We start from the raw sequence: 20,529 nt of genomic DNA on the forward strand, positions 1-20,529 counted from the left end.
CAGTATACTAGATGAACTAATCAGTTAAACACAAGCATGCAATGTGCAAGTAATAGCACTGATTTTACATTGAGCTCTTTTTAAAATCATCTAATAATCAAATCAACACGAAGAAACTATTAGACACAAACCCAACATTAGTGCATTCAGGAGCAGAGGCAGTTCTTTACCGTTTGCCAGAAACATCTTCAATATCTGCAGCCTGAAGAAACAAAAGAAAAAAACTCAAGATTATTTGAATGATTTTGATTTTCTTTCGTTCTGATCAACAGAGCTGCCAAATGATTAAAACAACACCAAGAAATCATTCAAATCCAAATTTTTCCAATTAATGTGTCTTATTTTTTATTTGTGCATCCTCGATTACTTTCCTCGTTTCCTTTCCGTTACATTTAAGATTTCCTATAAAGTTCGTAGCCCTATTACATTAAAATCAAAGACATTCTTAAATTTCTTTAAAATAAATATAAAAGTGTCTACAAATAAACATTACATATACTGCCTGAAATGAATCTACATTTACACTAACTTCATAAATAAATAAATAGCATGTATGCGTGTTGCAATATGATTTAAATATGTCAAGGGGAGTAGAAATAATTTTTGTATTAGGTTTAGTCAATAAAAATGTTTGTATCCTCGCTCGCTCATGACTTTCAGGAAGCCTCACTCTTGTTCCTCACCTCCTCATGGTGCAAATATAAAGAATTGAGATCTACAGAGGAAGATGGATGGCATCTGAAAGGATGGAGGAGTGAGGAAACCAGAACTTTATTTATGTTCTGTTTTACTTTTTTCATATAGTTCATAGTATTATTACATACAGTCAACAATACAGTGACATCTCTTCAAACGCACAGTGCTGTTGTTTATGGACATGGCAGCAACCAACCTCATCTGCTAATTGTGTCATTTCTGCAGCTCTCACGAGCTCCAAGCGTTCAAGAGCATCATATGAGAGGACGCTTCAAATAAATGATGAATACAGCTGTTGTTCCCCAGCAGATACAGCGAGTCTTGAGTGACTTTGACTCTTGACTCTGGCTGATTCGCTGTGAATAACAGGAGTGTTAAACAGCTCTATTATTCTTATTGAAATGTAGGAAAAGGCTTTTTTCACCTCTGATGAGTTTGCATACCTAAAAAAGATGTTTTTAAGCTATGTTTTTTTAGTTCTTTGTTTTAATGAAGTCACTCTGCAGTGCAGTCATAAGCCTTCTCTTTAAAGCACTGAACATTAAACACTCTGTCCAAATGACCTGTGTTTTTCACGTGTTTCATGCGTTAACCTGTAACCGAATACTCACCAGGTTGTTGCTCAGAGGTCTCGGTAATGAAGAAGAGCGGTGAGGTGGTCTGGGTGCACAAGCTGAGCGATTTGAAACCGGGCTTCTCTTGCTGTCCAGTACCTCACGAGAAGACTCAGCCTTCAGCTGTAACGTTTGCTTTTCCATTTCTTTTGTAACTGCAGAGCTTATTTCATGTTCCCTTCTCACTTGGTCTATGTCAGTCTCTAGATAGGCTCTGGATGAGATTTCTCTGCAGGGTGTCTTCTCTTGTTTGCTTCTCAGGGTCTCATTGCTGTCCAGAATCTTGCAGCTTGGCAAATACCTGGCCCAGGAATCCCGAGCAGAACTTAACCAAAAATTATCCATACAGGGGTGTGAATTGGAGACTGGAGTTAATGATGTTTCAGGACAAACCTCCCTTTCACGCACCACACCAAAGGCTTGCAGACATTCAGGGTCCAGAACCCTGCAGGTTACTTCATCAAGGAATTGAGAAAACTTGAGCTTTGCTTCGATCTTCTCCTCTAACTCTGCCGATATCGTCGAAGCTCCGGACGTACCCTGGCTTGAGGTCAGGCTACGTTCGGAATCTCTACGGCCCACGGCGATCTGCTCCGGTCCCTCACGGCTCTCCGATCCAACCACACTCCCCTTGCGGCTGTCAGAGTTCCGGCATCCGGTCTCAGAGTCGCTCGTCCCCTCGGGTTGACCCGTCGAGCCGGCACGTGCTCTGAAAACTTCCTCACTGTGATGCTTGATGGTACTGCGTAGCAGACAGGTGGCCCCAGAGCTCCAGCTGTTGGTGTCCCAGCTGTCATCCTCGCTGGAGCTGCAATGGCTGGAGTTCCTCAGACTGGTGCTGGGACCGCAAGTGTGCAGACTGAGGTTTGAGCTGTGGAAGACCGAGCCTTTCAGACTGGCCATGGAGCCCTTAAGGCTCGACATTGAACTATATTCACGTAGGGTGGGTGAGGAAAGGCTCGATGGGCAGCATGGCGACGGGTCTTTGTTGCTTTGGCGTCCTGAGAACACCGGACACAAGGCCGTTGATGAACTGGATCCGCGTTCCTGCCTGCTGGATGTTGTCTTTGGCTGCGTCCTCGGGTTGGAAACCAACGTCCTGTTGACTGTAATGCCTGTTGCTTTTGAGGAGCCGTTCGGCATTCTTCCTTTGGACATCGCTTCGTTGTAGTGTGTGTGTACGGAAAACTGGACCATGATGAACTGTGTTGACCAGATTTTAACAGCTTTCACGCCCTCATTCTCCCTCTCACAGTCACCCTACATGCATCCATGATGAACAACCAATCTGTAGGTGACACACTTTTTCTAATTGTCTTTTTGCTCTGCCTGGAAAGATACGTTCAAGCCACATGGATTCACAGGCCTATATTCTGAATAAATGCACATGTTGAAGATGAAAACATGAGCTTTTCTTTCTTACTGGTGAAATAACACGGTGCAGTCTGCCCTCCATATCTGTAATGATAAATTCAGTGAACAGTAAATCTGGTTAGCTTTCCAGGTCAGTTGCTCTTTAGGTATTGATTACGGATCCCATGTGATGGACAGGATGTTAGCAGTGGGGCAGAGCTTGAATTCCATAAATCGATTAATTAATTGGGGAATATAATGGAGTTTCTCTGTCATCACTCTTGTTTGTTGTTGATCTTCTCATTTATCTCTCCATATGTCTGCATACTAAAGCATGAGCTACTGAAAACTTCAAACTGCTTGCTTCATTTCACACCTGAGTCTGAATTGAACTCAATCCAATTTAAACATCCTAATGACTATTCACAGCCCAACTAGAATGACTAAAAGTGCCACGTTTGTCTGCGCTGCCTGTGTGCACCTCTGCTATTTTGGGTGGCATGACTGCACACTGTTCTGCTTCTCTTCCAGAGGTGGTTGCTTCTGTCTGTAAGTCTGCTCCAGTGTCTGATCCAGTGTCTGCCCCAGTGTCCGCTCCGGTGTCCTCTCTGGTGTCTGCTCGGGTGTCCGCTCCAGTGTCCTCCCCAAGGTCTGCTCTGGTGTCTCCTCCAGTGTCCGCTCCAGTGTCTCCTCCAGTGTCCGCTCAAGTGTCTGCTCCAGTGTCCGCTCGAGTGTCTGCTCCAGTGTCCACTCCAGTGTCTGCTCCAGTGTCTGCTCCAATGTCCGCTCCAGTGTCTGCTCCAATGTCTGCTCCAGTGTCCCCTCCAATGTCCCCTCCAGAGCTATCCCCTGCTCTAGTGATGCCCTTTGTGTTCCCTGCTGCAGCCAGGATGGTTGCCCAGGACTCCCCTGTGTCATTTCTCCTGTTCTTTCTGCTCTACCTAGGTCTTGAACACAACCGGATCCTGCACCGCCGCCTGCCCTGTGTTCTTCTGCTCCACCTGCTCCTCTGTGGTGGTTTCTGGCTCCGCTCTGGTGGCTTCCTGCTTTTCCAGCTCCAACCTGATGGAGGATGATGCTTATTTTTTATCCACTGTGTATTTGTCCGTTTTTTGTTGTTTACGTTTATTAATTTGACAAAGTTTTTTTTTAACTAAATAAAAGCTTTGTTTACCAGTAAGAATTCAAGTTCAAGTTCATTTTATTTGTTAAGCGCTTTAAAAAAGGTTGAAACCTACCAAAGTGCTGTAAATAGTCAGGCATACAGTAAAAACGTAATAGTAAGGCATAAAACTTAAAACACACGACAACACAAATTAAAAGGCAGGATGTCCATGACTAGTTACATAATACAATAATAAAAACATAAAAAAATAAAATCAAAATAAACCCTTCAGGGTCAATTAAAAGCACAATTAGAAAGAAAAGTTTTCAGGCTCTTTTTGAATTCTAATAATGTAGAAGCAGTTTTATTTGCCAAGGGTAACTTATTCCAGAGGGTAGGACCGGCTACAGCTATGGCTAATAATAGTGTGCAGTGATGAAGAGCATAAAAATAATAAATCATTTCTAGTTTTTATATTTGCTTTATGTGTAAAAGCATTTAACTGTTCCAAGAGTAGCCATCCCAAAACCTCTTAATCTCATTGGAAATGAAAGAGGTTCTTGTGTTTACAGTATTGCAATAGCAAATGCTCATGGCTTTGATCTCAGGAAACACACACATACAGTACTGATCAAAAAAATACCTTAAATGCACTAAAAGTGACTTTGGATAAAAGTGTAAATGTAAAACCATCCACAGCTGATCTGTTTGTGATGATCAATAGGTTAATGAAGATATTAATATAAGTATAATCATAGATATGTATATAAAGGCTAGATGGCTCGTCCGCGCTGATGGCCAATTGAGTGGAACGTCCGCATTTTGGCGGCCATCTTAGGACAGGGCGCTCGCTCACTCGTAACATTGAGTTTTAATGATGCAGGTACTTTTAAATGACCATAACTTGCTTAATTTTTTACCGATTTTCAAACGGATTGGTTTGTTACGTATAAACGTCAAAGATGTACCTATGACACTGAATACGTATACTAAAAATAAATGAAAAATTCATGAAACATGTTAAAGCATCCAGAATTATAGCCACGTTAATAACGTTTGTAAAAAACCAAACCGTTTGTAAATCCGTCAAGAATTCAGCAAGTTACGAGCATTTTAGTTGGCGTATGTCACTCACCTTCCGTCCACAGCAGCAGGGAGCAGCACTATGGCAGCACTGACCTAAGAAGGCCGCCAAGTGACGACACAGCTGACTCCGCCTTGAGCCATCTAGCCTTTATATACATATCTATGAGTATAATCACATACAGTAGTGTGACCGCTGCACACAGCGTGCATTTACATTGTTTGGACCAAGTTTTTTTTAATAGTACATACTGTATGCTCCTGGAGATTTGATCTGGTAAACATTAGATGTTAAAGGGATAGTTCCACCACAATTGGAATGGCTATGTTTGACATTTCATTGATCTATTTTTTGACCTTTTTAACTGTTTTATTTTAAATCATCATAATAAACTCAATGTTTTTTTAATTAAGCTTTGTAATGATGACATATATTTCCTCTGAAGACACACATGTACAGTATGCAATCAGTTGTGCTTTTGCATGCTTCTATAAAAGATTCATCTTGACATTCAGATTTTGTGATTGATTTTGTTATTGCAGATTCATTTCACAGATTTGATCTTATAGACGACAGGAGTTACAGGAGATCACGTTTAACAGCATGAGATCAGGACAGTAAAAACACTCTGATGTGCTTTAGTGTAAAACGACTGAAACCCGGCTCCTGCGTCTCCTGTCAGGAGATGTTATTCTGGCACACATCTTTTATTAGACTCGTGTCCCTTGTGAAATAGTGGGGTTCAATTCTCTATACACCCTGAGCTGAAAATAAAGCAGAAGAATGCGATCGCTCCCCCTGTTGCTATGACAACCGCTGCCTGCATATGTATAATACTGACTCGTATCCACACAGGACCCAATTATTTTTCAAAGGTACAGCCACCAAGACCAAAAGAATGTAGAGAAACACAGGATCCTGTTAATGATCAGGTTCTTAATAATATACAATAGATTATACTTGAGAAAATATTTAAAGCTTGTTTTTGACAATGGAAACCTTTCATTTATTTTAAGTTTTACATGAGTTGTGTTTAGAAATCTCATTATCTAATAAACAGTGTTAAAGGCAGGTGAAGAAAAGTTATCATAAATATGCAGAAGTGGAGGTCTTTCATGTAGTTATTATGTGATGAATGAGACTCAGATATGAATCGTCATGTGTAAGATGCCACAATCGTCACTTCTGGTCTGGTGAGATCTTCAGTTGAACCACATAGATATCTTAACATAATGGGGCAGTTTTACAGACAGGGCTCAAGTCTAATCCAAGACTAAAATGCATGTTTAAGTTGCCTTCATTAAAAAACACCCGTAATTTCGGATAACAAGCAACAGAGCCGATCCTCCCTATACGCAGACTACGCGACTGCGTAGGGCACCGCACCACAAGGGGGCCCCATTGTTCTTAACTTCATGCAGCGCTGCACAGACCAGCTGGCGAGTGACATCATTGTGCCGTGGGAGCCATTCGAAATTATAAGTAGTCTGATCTCACGATACTTTAATTCCAGTTGTCAGTCCATCTATGCAGCTCCGCATGGGGTTGACGCACCTATCGACATGCGTCTTTATTCAGATATGGTTTAAAGATATCCACCCGGAGCAGAAAAGACAATCGCCGTGACAATGAAGTAAAAAGAGCCCCTTTAATTTTTGATCTTAAATCAGGGCTGCAAGAATTAAGTTTGTATTTAAAAAAGTCGAACAGCAAACAAAAATGGCGTTACCTAAAGTAAACTGTCTGTATATCTTGTAAGTCCTCTACACTTTATTTTAGTTTTCAAATCATGAAAGTAGTTTGTCTGTTTAACTTCCATTGACAGCTGATTTGTATGGATATTTAAGGTAGTGTAGTGGAACATTATGCAAAGTCCTACCAGATAAGATAAAGGGGGGCTAGTGAATGACATAAGTAACAAATGATGAACAAGTGGAAAAACTCAGTAAACGGTGGAGTTTCACTGAGAACAAAATAATTTCTTCTATTTGACCAGATGTGCTTCAACTGATATGTTTCTTAGTCATTGATAAATTGAAGGTTTATTTTCTAAGTGACGCTGGAACTATGATGAAATCTTTGGATCATGGGCGGAGATGGGATGACTGTGTTTTTTCAGTATCTTACTATAAATATGTGCTCAACCTTGTAAACAGGGCTCTTAGGTTTTTAAACTTCTAGCACCACGGGGGTGAGAGCCTATTCTGCAGAATATAAATATATATTAAATTCAGACAAAGAAAATTCTGTTAACAGTGTGTCTGTGTGATCCTTGACTTTTGCTCTTAGTGAGTATTATTTGATGCGGCTAAAATTCCACGACAGTAGTTTATAAAAAGGTATTGCAATAGTCTGATAGATAACTTTATACTGTATATTGGTTAAGTAAGAGGGAAATTCTTCTTTATACCAAGTTAAAATAAAAAACAATAAAAGTTGTCTAGGAGGTGTTCACCTGTACTTTTTTTACGGTTAGGGTTTTTGCAATGTATTGTTGTCTTTCAAATTTTACTCTTTGGAGAAAGCAAAACTGTTATCCTGTGTTATCCCAAAAAGGTGATGTTTTTAATAAATGTGACTGCCTTAAATTTTTTAACACATGTGGTTTTGCATAATTTCTAATTACATTTTAGCATAAAGTTAATCAATTTGTTGATAAAACTAAATAAAAAGGGGAAGTAATGGGGAAAAACATGTTTATTAGTAGTGCTCATCTGATTTCTTACGCAGTAGAAAAACACGTTCTCATATTATTCTGAAAATTAGAGGGGTGTGAGGGGTCTCCCACATAAAATTTGCCTAGGGCCTCCAAATATCTAGAACCGGCCCTGTCTTAAATTGACAGCTAATGTTTTACATAATGAATGCTGATATGTTACTCATGATATCAGAAAACACAGACAGAGGTCACTGCAGCAGGAGATGTCCCTTTCGCAGAAATCCTTTGTGCATCGTCCCTATAGCAACCTGACACAGAAGGGAAGCTGCAGCGTTTTTCTGCTGAATTCTGATGCTTTATTTCAAACAGTCTGCTGTGATGAATGAGAGCAAGTTTATGAAATGAAATATGACGTGTTACTGTATTTCCATCCTGAAATCTCTCTGCTGTAATCTGCTCGAAAGAACTAAATCAATACATCTGTGTTTAAACGATCACTAAATGGATCAGCAGCACGTCTGAATGACACAAACAAACACACTTGACATGTAGCAATCTCCATGATGTCAGATGTATGAATGTTAGATGCTTCATAAAGATATGAAGTGTCAGAAAATGGAAGCACTTGTTTCATCACAGACCATCAGTAATGTTCACACACTGACCTGAGATCAGCTTGAGTGTTATTACTACAGAACGCACCTGTAAAGGTCACACAGAACCTGAGAAAGAGCCGTGTGAATAATAATGCTCTCTTTTTTATACATATGAAACATTTATTGAACATTTCCAGCTATATGAAAACACAAAAGAATATAAATGCATACATATAAAAATGCGGCAGATAAATAAATAGCTTTATCATTGGCCATGTTTGATGGTAATAGTGCAATACAGGTTCATTATGCAGTCACTTAGGAAAACTCTTCTATAGATTATTGATATATGGCTCAAAGATATTGTAAAACTATCCTGGTAAAAGAATAACTTACAGTATGTTGCACTGTTGTGTTTCAGAAACATGTGAAGAGCAACAAAAACAGTTTTTAGACAGATTAAAAAGTCTATAAACGCAGTAATGTCATGTATCGGGAATATGAAAGACACAGACATAAAAGACATAAAACATGAAGGAGGTCTTGAACATCTTTACTGTTCAGCTGAAATCACTCGTATACATGCAGGAGTTTATAATAAAGGTTTCCGTGCCGTTTGAAGAAAAGCAGAAATGTATTTTTGATCAAGTGGAAGCCACTATTTATCCATTTATTTCATACTGCTGTATGGCCATAAAAAGATTCTGTAGTCAGCTCACTAAACCTGAATTTATGCCACATCACTGAAGTACCATCAATAACAAACACACTGACAACCCATTAAACCCCTGCAGCAAACACAACACTAACCCTCTTTTGTAATGTGAATGAATAATTAATGGCATTCCTCTTGAACATTAATGGTTTGTGTTTTGATTACAGGTTGACAACTCTTGAAACTCTTTTCATAGAAATATTTTGAATGAAACATGTAAGGAATAAATGATGACGGGCCGTTGAATTATTCGAAAATAATGCACACCCAAGATGGAAATGCGGCACGACACGAAGCAGAGTTACACTGCAGGTGTGCATTATTTTCAAATAATTCAAAGGACCAGAGTCAATTATTCCTCTTATACCACGGTTACCACAGACATTACTCTGGTGATTATTTTAAGACATTTGTCAGGTCAGGTGTGTGTTTTACAGAATAATAATCAACACCTGTGGGACATTTCTCAACCAATCAGAAAAAAGCATTCAATAGACCTCTGGTATAATGTGTGGTGATTTGTGAAGTGCTGTTACTCTGGGTGCTGTAAGTGATTTGGGCTTGCAGTTGTGTCAGTGTCTATATACTGAAGACTGTTTAGTAAAGTAGAGTTGGGAGCTTGGCTCAAATTTGAAGATGTGTATACAATAACCGAGTAAACATATACTAAACGAGTTTAAATCAAACAAATACATTGATTTATCAGAGGGAGAGAGAGAGAGAGCTCATCCCAGTTTATCTCGTGTTGAGTTTATAAAATAAACTAGCATGAAAAATCTACAATGTCATTAATTCCACCTGTTTGTATGTCCTGCTGAGTTATAATAACTTGAGATGAAGATGTCTGACAGATGGGTGAGTGTTAATCTCCAGCGGTTGAAGCTGTCGGCAGCGCTGTGTTCATTTTCTGTAATCCATCACAGCCAAAAGCCTGAGAGACCCTTGGGACGAATGAAATAACGGATCTCAAGCTGCATCAAAGAATCGATAGACAATTCTCATCCTTTAATAAATCAAATGAAAAGCCAACATTAATAAAACATGCTGGAACGAAGGTGGAAACATCTCAGCTGAATTCTTTTTATGATTCCCATGTGATTTAATAGATTCAGCTGTGTGTGGGACACACGTCGTGTCCTGTGTTACACAGATTAAATCTGTTTGTTTCATTGTGAGATCATAGTTATCTGTGTTAACCTCCAGAGATGATCCTCACTGACTGTGATCTTATAAGAGGCTCTGTGGGTTCATAAACACAGAGATGTGCTACATGATGTAGGTCACTGCAGAGATGAGAGCCTGCGTTTAATGATGTACCAGAAAATCATTTCCTCTTCATCTCCACCAGCCATTCCTTCAGTGAGAGACCACGCTTCACATTTCACCGAGTCTTTTGGGTATCAACATGAAACAAGTCTGACATAATATGCCACTGTGTCTATATCTCGTTAAACAGTTAACTAATTTCAGACATTAATGTTACCTGCTTTTTAACTAATTATTTAATTAGACTGTGAGGGTATTATTCACTGATATCTAAATATTTATTTAAATTTAATTTAATTTTATTTTATTTCAGGGGATAGAATATAGAGTAAAGCAAATTATGAGAGCTCTCTCTCTCTCTCTCTCTCTCTCTCTCTCTCTCTCTCTCTCTCTCTCTCTCTCTCTCTCTCTCTCTCTCTCTCTCTCTCTCTCTCTCTCTCTCTCTCTCTCTCTCTCTCTCTGTCTCTCTCTCGCTCTCTCTCTCTCTCTCTCTCTCTCTCTCTCTCTCTCTCTCTCTCTCTCTCTCTCAGCACAGATGTTCAGTGAGTGTCGTGGACTTTCTTGCGTGAGTTTTTATATCTCGGCAGTGTGTGTATTGGCATTGAGCTCGACGGGCAGATGTTGTTTCTGTGTGATGATGGTTGTGATTATTAGCAGAAAATCTTGAGCTTTAAGAGGATGAATGTTTTTCTCCTGCTGGGATTCACCTGCGCGCTGCTCTTCCGCACATCTCTTCTCACTCAAGGTAAATTACAGCGAGAATATTAACAGCATATAATAATAATAATAAAAGTCTTTTGATGATAAATGTGTGTTCCGGTCCAGAATGTTCAGAATCTGGATGTGTGAACGGCTTCTGTGTGCGCGCAGGAGAATGCAGGTGTGTGTATTTTAAGCATCACATCATGCTGTCAATCACATGAACTGCAACAGGTGTGCGTGTGCGCGCGCGCGCATGCATGTGTGAGTAATTGTCAATCATGTATGAATTTGTTTACATGATTTTAAACGCATGGTTGTAAGTGCAGGTGCATGGCGGGCTGGCGCGGCATCGCGTGTGATCGGTGCGTCCCATCGGCGGATTGCGCGCACGGATCGTGTGTGGAACCGGGTCAGTGCATTTGTGAACGCGGCTGGACGGGAGCGCGCTGTGATCGAGGTTTATTACATATCACATTTACAGCACTGAAATCTTAGTACTTTTTATTATGATGATGTCGAAATTCTCTCCTCAGTAATTTTGCTGTTCAGATGGTGAAATGTATTTGACAGAGGCGTCATGCCCATTGAAACTGAGGGGGCACGTGCCCCCTCGGATTTTTGAGCCAAATGGATTTTGCAAGCAACCTCAAAAATAAAAAAAAGCGTCCATTAATCTTTTAATCTGTTTAAAATGGCCAAATTATCAATTTTCTGCTGCATCCGTGTCACTTTTCAGAGTTTTGATAGTGTTTTGATCGTGTACATTACTTTATTCTTGCGGCAGTCGGCGCAGCCGCACACGTCAGCGTCTGAGCGCGCTCATGAGCTTAGCTGTTGCTGCTCGACCTTATTAGCAGGGGCGGCGTTTGCTTATGGCAGTTGCCATTAGTGATGGTCAACCCGGATCTTTTTAAGGATTCGGGTTATTCTGAGTCACTCACTAATATGATCCGGGTTGTGCGAGTCACTCGAGTCACTTGAGTCACTTGGTCAAAATCTCCCAATTCCAATCGCTAAGTCATACTAATGCCAACCAAGCAACTCGGATCACGCGTGCAGCTACGAGTTTATGACTCCTCTGCTCACAAAAAAGGGCTTATGTGACCTGAGGAACTCGTAAAAAACATGCATGCCCGTGATAACATTATCAATAACATAATTGTAAAAGTTTGGTGTGTTTAGTTTCATTTCATAACGACAAATATATCAACAACACATTTAGAAGATGTCAGGCTTGGTTGACTTGGACGTGAGAGGAACGTGTCCTGTTTCAGATTGACTTAAAAGATCCACGATAGGCTTCGGTTAATCTTGTGAGGGAGTCCCAGACAGAACCGCTCGCCCGCTCCTGCACGGGTCCTGTGAGTGAACCACTCACGTCACTCTGAGTGACTCAGTCAACAAGAGGAGCCGTGTACGTCCGTCGGTGGCGGATCTTTCTAGCAGCACTGCTGCAGCAGTCCTCTTATTTAAAAATGTTAAACATTTGCAGCTTCTACCCAAAACATTGTGCCAGTCAAATATTTCAACAGATTAGCCTACATGAGTCAGTGGGTTAACAACACGAGCAAGGCTTGTTTCTCCTAGCCCAGGATTCAAGCTCCATGAGTTGAGTCACTCTCTGTGTGAATCCCCGAGCCGCCGACCAACTCATTGTCGCGCGCACGCATCCCTTTGTACTCGGACTCGGAGCTGCAAGAAATAATGATCCGGAATAGCAGCTTTTGGTTCACTCGGTGATGTAAATTAACTCGTTGTTGCAAGTTATAGAACCTATGGCAGCTTATGTAGAGTTATTTGTTGTAATTCTGTTGTAAACATTTGAAGAGCTTTGTGTTTGATACAATTTCTCATTTTTAATGCAAAATCTGAGAGGACTCAACTGACTCGGGTTAATGGTCACTAAGGACTCATGGTTCTCGAGTCATTTTAGGGATCGGGTTAAATGATCCGAGTTTCGGGTGACTCGCTCATCACTAGTTGCCATACCCTAGCATTCAGACAAAACACCAGAAATCAACAGGCTATAATGATGCTCATTAAAGATAATTTAAAATATTTTCAGTAGAACATATCTAAACATTGGTACATCACTAATAAGTATCATTTACACGTGTGTTCGACTTCATGCTATGACACTGGAACCAACAAGCGGATGACATCAACGTGCCGCGACAGCGGTTTGAAATCAAACTCTTCCGATGATTCCTCGAGTCACCCTCGCGGTACTTTGACGTCATCAGCCTGTCGTTCTTACAGCGCAGCTTGAAGTCGAACACAATCTATAGTTGGGTTCGCGCTGCAGGAGGTCTCATGATGACCGCTGCTTTTATAATCTTTATTTTCGCAAATAAAATCCTTTTTGTTTTAACATTTAAACTCACTCATGGTTCTCCCCCACACTCGCGCTTTGCATATTGCATACATTATTCCAGAAGTAAAATGATTTGCTCTGTGGATAAATAAACATGTTCTCTTCCACTGGGGATTGTAACGCAGCCGAAGTGAATTGTATTATTTTTTTGCGCGCATTTTTGAATATGGCCACTTGTGGAATAAAAACTGCACGACGACAAAAGGTAAGACTTGTTTTTGCATTTAGCTCTGTTTTACTAAGAATTTTATTTAGTGTTGGATAACTATGTGTGCTCTATCACATCATTTAAAAGTCTTTATTGTGTGTTTATAAGTGGTTTTGGCGGTTGTCGTGACAAGATTTGTGAAGGGATGTCACAGTATGTTTTGTTTTGATATTATCTTGTTTTAGTTTATCTGTTGCTGGAGTTGTGCTTAGTTAAGAATTATTTGAAAAGCATTTTAAATAATCATGATTTCTATTGTTCTATTGTTGTTGTTTCATTTGTATTGCTTCCGTATTGTTGTCAGTAGTGTACATCCGTGCAGTCGTAGAATGCTTTTGTACAGGTTGGTGGAGTATGTACACATATGTGGTTTTATAGATTAGTTATTTGAGAATGGCCTTCTTGTACGAAGAATTTTTGCAATACCATAGCCTAGGTTTTCGTGAAACGCCGCCACTGATTAGCAGAGATTTCTAGATTCATCTTCTTGGCACAACGCCAAAGTTCGCCAGAGTTCACGGGGGCGCGGAATCACGTTCACATATAAGGTAAAATTTAATGCAAAAATCCGTTCCTCTAATAATTGTATCTAAACATATTTTTTTAAATCATTATTGAACATTAAAATCAATCACGTGGCTATAGCTTATGGCATTTTCGTTGTTTATATACTTTATGGATGTAAATTATATTAATTTCATAGGATAATGCAGTTGTTGTGCAAAATGCATTAATGACAGAATTAAACAAGTCGTTAAACAAAACGTAAATAGAACACATGCCGTTTCAGATGTAAATATGATGCCAATATGTCATTAATCCGATTGAATAGTATTTGAAATGAAAGTTAGTCAACACTTTTATTTTGGAGGTTTTTGCACTATGGCAGGGGCGTTTAGAATGTTAGAAATGTAAGTTCCATGGAAAAGACTGAAAGCTCTATAATATAATTCGTTTGATGTATGTGTATGCGCAAATTTCTGTGAGCTTTGCACACTGTGCCCCCTTAAAAAAAATTGGTGCATGACGCCCCTGGTATTTGATATTGAGTTCTTCTTTATGAAAGAAAGATGTTTGTCAGTAAGAGTTTGTCATTGTGTTTTCTTTCAGACATAAGCTTGTGTTCATCTAAACCGTGCTTTGGTAGCTCTGTGTGTGTGGATGTGGGAGATTCTTACACCTGCATCTGTACAGATGGATTCACAGGCAAACAGTGTCAGCTTAAGAACAACACCCCCTCTTTAACTGATGGGTAACTCTCATGCACCACACTACACTACACTACATACTGCCTTCAACTTCACTTCAGTTACAAATAATCAACAATAATGACATTAAAGAAGTGTTTGATCTTTCCTACTTTTATAAGAACAACAAAACAAAAACAATTGGTGCCTATAGTGCAGACAAAGAAATATTGCTTGCGTAAAGTAGCCTTTATTGTATTGATATTTGTACTACAAATCCAGCACTGTGACCACCACATTGATTCACTTTATGTGAGAGATGCATTAACAGATAATGAAACTTGAAATAAATGTGCATCATCAGAAGGTTTTTGTGGGTCCCCATAGACTTTCAGTCAAACCATTTCCTTCTCATCTAATAGTCTAAGAACTGATTTCCATACAGTCGTAAGTGGTTCTTCTATGGTTTTGTGTAGTTATTTACAAATGTGATTCTGAAAAACAGTTCACTTTGTGTTCTTCAGTCTGTCCAAATGAATATTTTTCATCCATAGCTCTTCATGTCAGAACGGAGGAACCAGCGTGGACAGAAATGGCTCTGACCACAATTTTTGCATCTGTCCATCTGGATTTACAGGACGTTTCTGTGAAACTGAGATTGACGTCTGTGATCCCAACCCGTGTGAGAACCATGGTATTTGCAGGAGTCGTCGTGACCTGACGTTCACCTGCGTCTGTCCGCCTGCCTTTTCAGGTCCCGTTTGCAGCTTCAGATTGTGTTCAGACAGCGGTCGGTGTGTCAATGGAGGGATCTGCTTCAATCATACAGACAGCCGGATCCGCTGCCTTTGTCCACCTGGATTTTCCGGCTCATCTTGTGAACTTCAGCTCAAGGTCAAACCCAGATTTAAAGCAGCAGGCCCCGGCCACCTCGCCGCACCGGCTCACGCTTTCCACAAGTTTCTTCGTCCACCCGATCGCAAGCTTCATAAAATCCCCATGAAGGAGACGGATCGAGCGCCTGGTTTTCTGGCCACACAGAGTCAGGTCATCTGTTTGGCCGTTCTGGGTCTTCTTACCTGTCTGGTGGTACTTGTCACTACAGGCATTATTTTTTTGAATCGTTGTGAAATGTGGGTGGCTAATGTAAAATACAGTCAGCTGGTGCGTCAACAGAGAGATTTCCTTCTGAAAGACAGGGATGGCGAGGTCAACATAATCTTACCAGAGAAGATTAAACTCAGTCATTTTGGGAAACATTATACAAGTATATGAAGGTCCGACATTGCGTCTTTGGAAATACAAAAATATCAATCATATACCTTTAACTAATAGGAGTATTTAATCTAATCAAATGTACTTAGTGTGAATTCAACTTTTGTATTTGAATAGGAAAATAAACCCTGTGTGCTTTTTCTTAAGACATAAAGTTTAATATTCTCCTAAGTAAGAGATGCATCAAGTGTCTGTTAATCCTGACATCAGACAGTGAATGTTGTGTTTGTGAGTTTTTCCTCAGTCTGTTTGTTTCACAGCTGAACCTATCACTGCATTATCAAACAACCATTTTGTCGGTTTGTTTTGTCACATGAAGAAGATTGTTGTTGCACTAATATAGGCACTCACCAACAATGTCTTCTAGGTAAACGTGATGGATTAACCCTGCTGTGTCTTGTATTAGTTTACAGTAATAAATTAATTGCGTTTTTTTTGGATGGTTGTTGTTCTACATTCATTTTACTCGTGCGGTCTTTGCTGCCATCTAGAGGTCACACAAAAACATCCAGTCTGACCTCTGACCTTTACTCTCTGTCCGGCAGACGGCAGCAGGTAAGCTACAGTGCTGTTATCTATTAAGCGTTCATCTTTCTGAAGGAACATACAGGTGTTTAATGTTTGAAGTAGATAAAAGCCTTCAAGATATGATTTAAGACTGACAGAAACAATCTGTCAGTCAATTGTTTACTTTCAGTCAGGAAATACTTCGTGTCTTCATATTGTATTGTATTTAATCTCGTGTTGCTTTACATTAAATCTAAAGTTACTGGGTTTGGAAGTGAAGCTGAAGTGTGTTTTTGTAAAGTAGGGGTTTTGGTTAAGATATTGAACAAAGAGTGTTTTGCAGGTAAATTTCTTCATCTTATGTTTTTTTATTTCTGAGTTGTGTGTGTAAGTCACCAAATCCAACCTTTATATTATTTTAATCTCTGTCTTGTTACCTAAAACATAACATCATTTTGAAACATGTCATCAACTCCTAGTAACTGATAGCTGGGATTGAAAACATTTTTACACAGCGGGGTTAGTTGTCACACAGTCTCAGGTATACAATGATAATGAAATGAAAACAATACAAATACTATTCATCAAAATGATAACTGTTCATACAATATCAGGGGAATAACTCACAATTATGTTTTTTTATATTTAATCTCTTTCTATTCATTGCTGCATAATAGACAGATGATTAGATGAAGGATGATGGTTAGATGAATGTGTGGATATCTATCTATTATAGGCAGATATACACTCACCGGCCACTTTATTAGGTACAATTTACTAGTACCGGGTTGGACCCCCTTTTGCCTTCAGAACTGCCTTAATCGTTCGTGGCACAGATTCAACAAGGTACTGGAAACATTCCTCAGAGATTTTGGTCCATATTGACATGATAACATCAAGCAGTTGCTGCAGATTTGTCGGCTGCACATCAAGGGCACGAAGCTCCCGTTTCACCACATCCCAAAGATGCTCGATTGGGTTGAGATCTGGTGACTGTGGAGGCCATTTGAGTACAGTGAACTCATTGTCATGTTCAAGGACCAGTCTGAGATGATTTGCGCTTTATAACACGGCGGGTTATCCTGCTGGAAGTAGCCATCAGAGGATGGGTACACTGTAGTCATAAAGGGATGAACATGGTCAGAAACAATACACGATGCTCAATTGGGCCCAAAGTGTGCCAAGAAAATATCCCCCACACCATTACACCACCACCAGCCTGAACTGTTGATACAAGGTAAGATGGATCCATGCTTTACCATCTGAATGTCGCAGCAGAAATCAAGACTCAACAGACCAGGCAACATTTTTTCCAATCTTCTATTGTCCAATTTTGGTGGTCCTGTGTGAATTGTAGCCTTAGTTTCCCATTCTTAGCTGTTAGGAGTGGCACCCGGTGTGGTCTTCTGCTGCTGTAGCCCATCCGCCTCAAGGTTCGACGTGTTGTGCGTTCAGATATGCTCTTCTGTATATCTCGGTTGTAACGAGTGGTTATTTGAGTTACTGTTGCCTTTCTATCAGCTCCAACCAGGCTGGCCATACTTCTCAGATTTTTGGCATCAACAAGGCATTTGCGCCAACAGAGCTGCCACTCACTGGATATTTTCTCTTTTTCTGACCATTCTTTGTAAACCCTACAGATGGTTTTGTGTGAAAATCCCAGTAGATCAGCAGTTTCTGAAATACTCAGACCAGCCCGTCTGGCACCAACAACCATGCCACTTTCAAAGTCACTTAAATCACTTTTCTTCCCCATTCTGATGCTCGGTTTGAACTTCAGCAGATCGTCTTGACCATGTCTACATGTCTAAATGCATTGAGTTGCTGTCATGTGATTGGCTGATTAGAAATTTGCATTAACGCACAGTTGGATAGGCGTACCTAATAAAGTGGCCGGTGAGTGTATAAACAAAATCCACCTTTAGCATATAGACAGAATTTGATTGAATTATTTGTGTTTAAACTAAATTTTCTAGCAGGTGTAACAACAAACCCTCTGTTTGTTACAATGAACCCCACCTATGGGGTAACATTTGCACTCCTGTCACTTTCAGTGTAATTGTATGATAACTGTAGATCACACAAACAAACTTTAAGTGTTCATTTGTAGCAGAGATGTGTATGTTGACTGTGTAAAAAGCCCTGATTAATTTAACTTAAATGTTTTTTTTTAATAATAGAGCCAAAGTTAAAAAGTGTTATTTTGTGCCCCGCTCTCCCCTACTTGTGTAGTTTTGCCTGCTCAGGTTTGCATGCATAGGCATCTCTTTTGTGTTTTAAAAGAAATATGTTTAGTTTTGTCGATAAGTGACTGATATTTGCCTTGATATCTGTGTTGATGCTACTCTGTGTGATCATTGCTGAAGTCATTCAGTTGTGAAATAAACTCGTATCATCCTTTATTGTACTAAATGTGTACGACTGCATATCCTCAGGTGTTAACACACAGAACTCAAATAAACTTTGACCTCCTGTCATTCGATCTTCTGTTTACACTGCTCATTGACAGTTGTAAGCAGTATCAAATAAATGACCTTGTAACCCATAAACACTGTTTATAAACACTCATGTTTATAAAAAGTGTTTGATATCATCTGCAATAAAGAGATTTCAACATCTAATGTAAGGATTATCAAACCCTGTCATCATCATCATCACCTCTGAGTCATGAGCTTTGAAGTTAATGATATTTATAAATCAAACCTGTCATGTCTCGACGTATAAAAACATTAAAGCTTCTCTCTGTTGTTTGTATATGCAAGTACAGGATGAGTCTTTCACTCTTGGATACGTCTAAACCTCTCATCACAAAAACCATTTCATGAATCAGCATCCTCAGATTTCATTCATAACAGGCTAAAGTTTCCTACAGATACCAACTAATGAATGTTGTCTTTGATCTTACCGTGTTACTGTACTCTTACTGAAGCTTAACTGGCAGAGGATTGCAAAAGTTGTGGGTTTAATTCCCGGGAACACAAATACTGACAAAACATCTATGCCATCATGCATTATATTAGTCCCTTCGGATAAAAGTGTCTGAAAAGGCATTAATGTAATGTAAATATAATGAATTGAAAGTAGTATTTTATATCTCTCCTCTTTTATTATCGTGCTGTTTTTAAATAGATTTCTTAAGAGGTCCTGATAGTGTGATTCATATTGGCACATTACTACTGGACTGGACATTTTCCCATACTATTAATTTTGAAGACAGATGAGATACAGATGTGAAATATTACAGTCAATCTGCTCAGCCTATAAAGACTCAATTAAAAATTGTTTAGGTGAGAGAAATACTGACAAACACATCAGCAGATTTACTGTCTTCAAGCTATCAACAAGCAACCATGTCATATAGTAAGAGTATTTGTCTTGTTTAAAACATTCTTCAGCCCTTTCATTTTAAATGTTTTTTTAAGCATTGCTGACCAATGTTTAGTTAATTCTGCTGTTAGTGTTTTTGTCTGCCATTTGTTGTTAATGACATTAAAGGTATTGCGGAGGATTTTCTGTTTCCGTGTGGATCATCAAGACTATTGGTCCTCCTAGTTGTCAATCAAGAGTGTTGCGCAATTGCATTTTTTTTTAAAGTGGAGAATGCGGTTCTTTTCTAAAATTCGAGAAAATCCTCCGCTATACCTTTTAAGGTTAAAGGATTGATTGATTGATTGATAGATTGATTTGTTTTACTATGGTGTAGGCAAACTCAAAAGCTGTTCATGAAGTTTTCTCATGTCTCGATCCTCTAACAGATCAGTACGACTTGCACACTGAAAGGGTCGAGTTTGAATGAGATTCTGACCAACTACTCTAACCCTTTAGTCCTGTTCAAAGCACGATCTTGTGATCTTGTGTTTAGTTTTGAAAGATACAGCGCTGGCTTTGGGTTCACTTGAAGGTAAATCAATTGAATGTTGATGCCAATAATGTAAAGCTATATATGTATACTATTGTAGTGTGTGTGTGTGTGTGTGTGTGTGTGTGTGTGTGTGTGTGTGTGTGTGTGTGTGTGTGTGTGTGTGTGTGTGTGTGTGTGTGTGTGTGTGTGTGTGTGTGTGTGTCTGTGTCTGTGTCTGTGTGTGTGTGTGTGTGTGTGTGTGTGTGTGTGTGTGTGTGTCTGTGTGTGTGTGTGTGTGTGTGTGTAATGTGATATTTGTTGATGGTTATGAGAAGCTCTGCAGGTGA

At 39.6% G+C, this 20,529-nt stretch overlaps 1 protein-coding gene across 2 annotated transcripts; it reads left to right on the forward strand.

Annotated features, from left to right (window-relative positions):
* Positions 1–10,606: 10,606 nt before the first annotated feature.
* dlk1 (delta like non-canonical Notch ligand 1) lies at positions 10,607–18,933 on the forward strand. Of its 2 annotated transcripts, XM_065275082.2 has the most exons (5): positions 10,607–10,833; positions 10,914–10,968; positions 11,117–11,247; positions 14,483–14,624; positions 15,114–18,933. In XM_065275082.2, the coding sequence occupies exons 1-5, from the start codon at positions 10,767–10,769 to the stop codon at positions 15,832–15,834; spliced, it is 1,116 nt and encodes a 371-aa protein (XP_065131154.1). In that variant the 5' UTR covers positions 10,607–10,766; the 3' UTR covers positions 15,835–18,933. The 2 variants fall into 2 exon arrangements, with proteins under 2 accessions (XP_065131154.1, XP_065131155.1); XM_065275083.2 differs by lacking the exon at positions 10,914–10,968 and having other exon boundaries at positions 10,609–10,833.
* The last annotated feature ends 1,596 nt before the right edge of the window (positions 18,934–20,529 follow it).

The sequence above is a fragment of the Paramisgurnus dabryanus genome, chromosome 17 (assembly GCF_030506205.2).
Source record: "Paramisgurnus dabryanus chromosome 17, PD_genome_1.1, whole genome shotgun sequence".
NCBI lineage: Eukaryota > Metazoa > Chordata > Actinopteri > Cypriniformes > Cobitidae > Paramisgurnus > Paramisgurnus dabryanus.

What these genes read in the sequence shown, in the direction of transcription:
- dlk1 (XM_065275082.2), top strand. Translation starts at nt 10,767, where the DNA reads ATGAATGTTTTTCTCCTGCTGGGATTCACCTGCGCGCTGCTCTTCCGC. An exon ending in GTGCGCGCAGGAGAATGCAG is followed by an intron (nt 10,969 to 11,116) that starts GTGTGTGTATTT and finishes TTGTAAGTGCAG; the next exon opens with GTGCATGGCGGGCTGGCGCG. An exon ending in GGGAGCGCGCTGTGATCGAG is followed by an intron (nt 11,248 to 14,482) that starts GTTTATTACATA and finishes GTTTTCTTTCAG; the next exon opens with ACATAAGCTTGTGTTCATCT.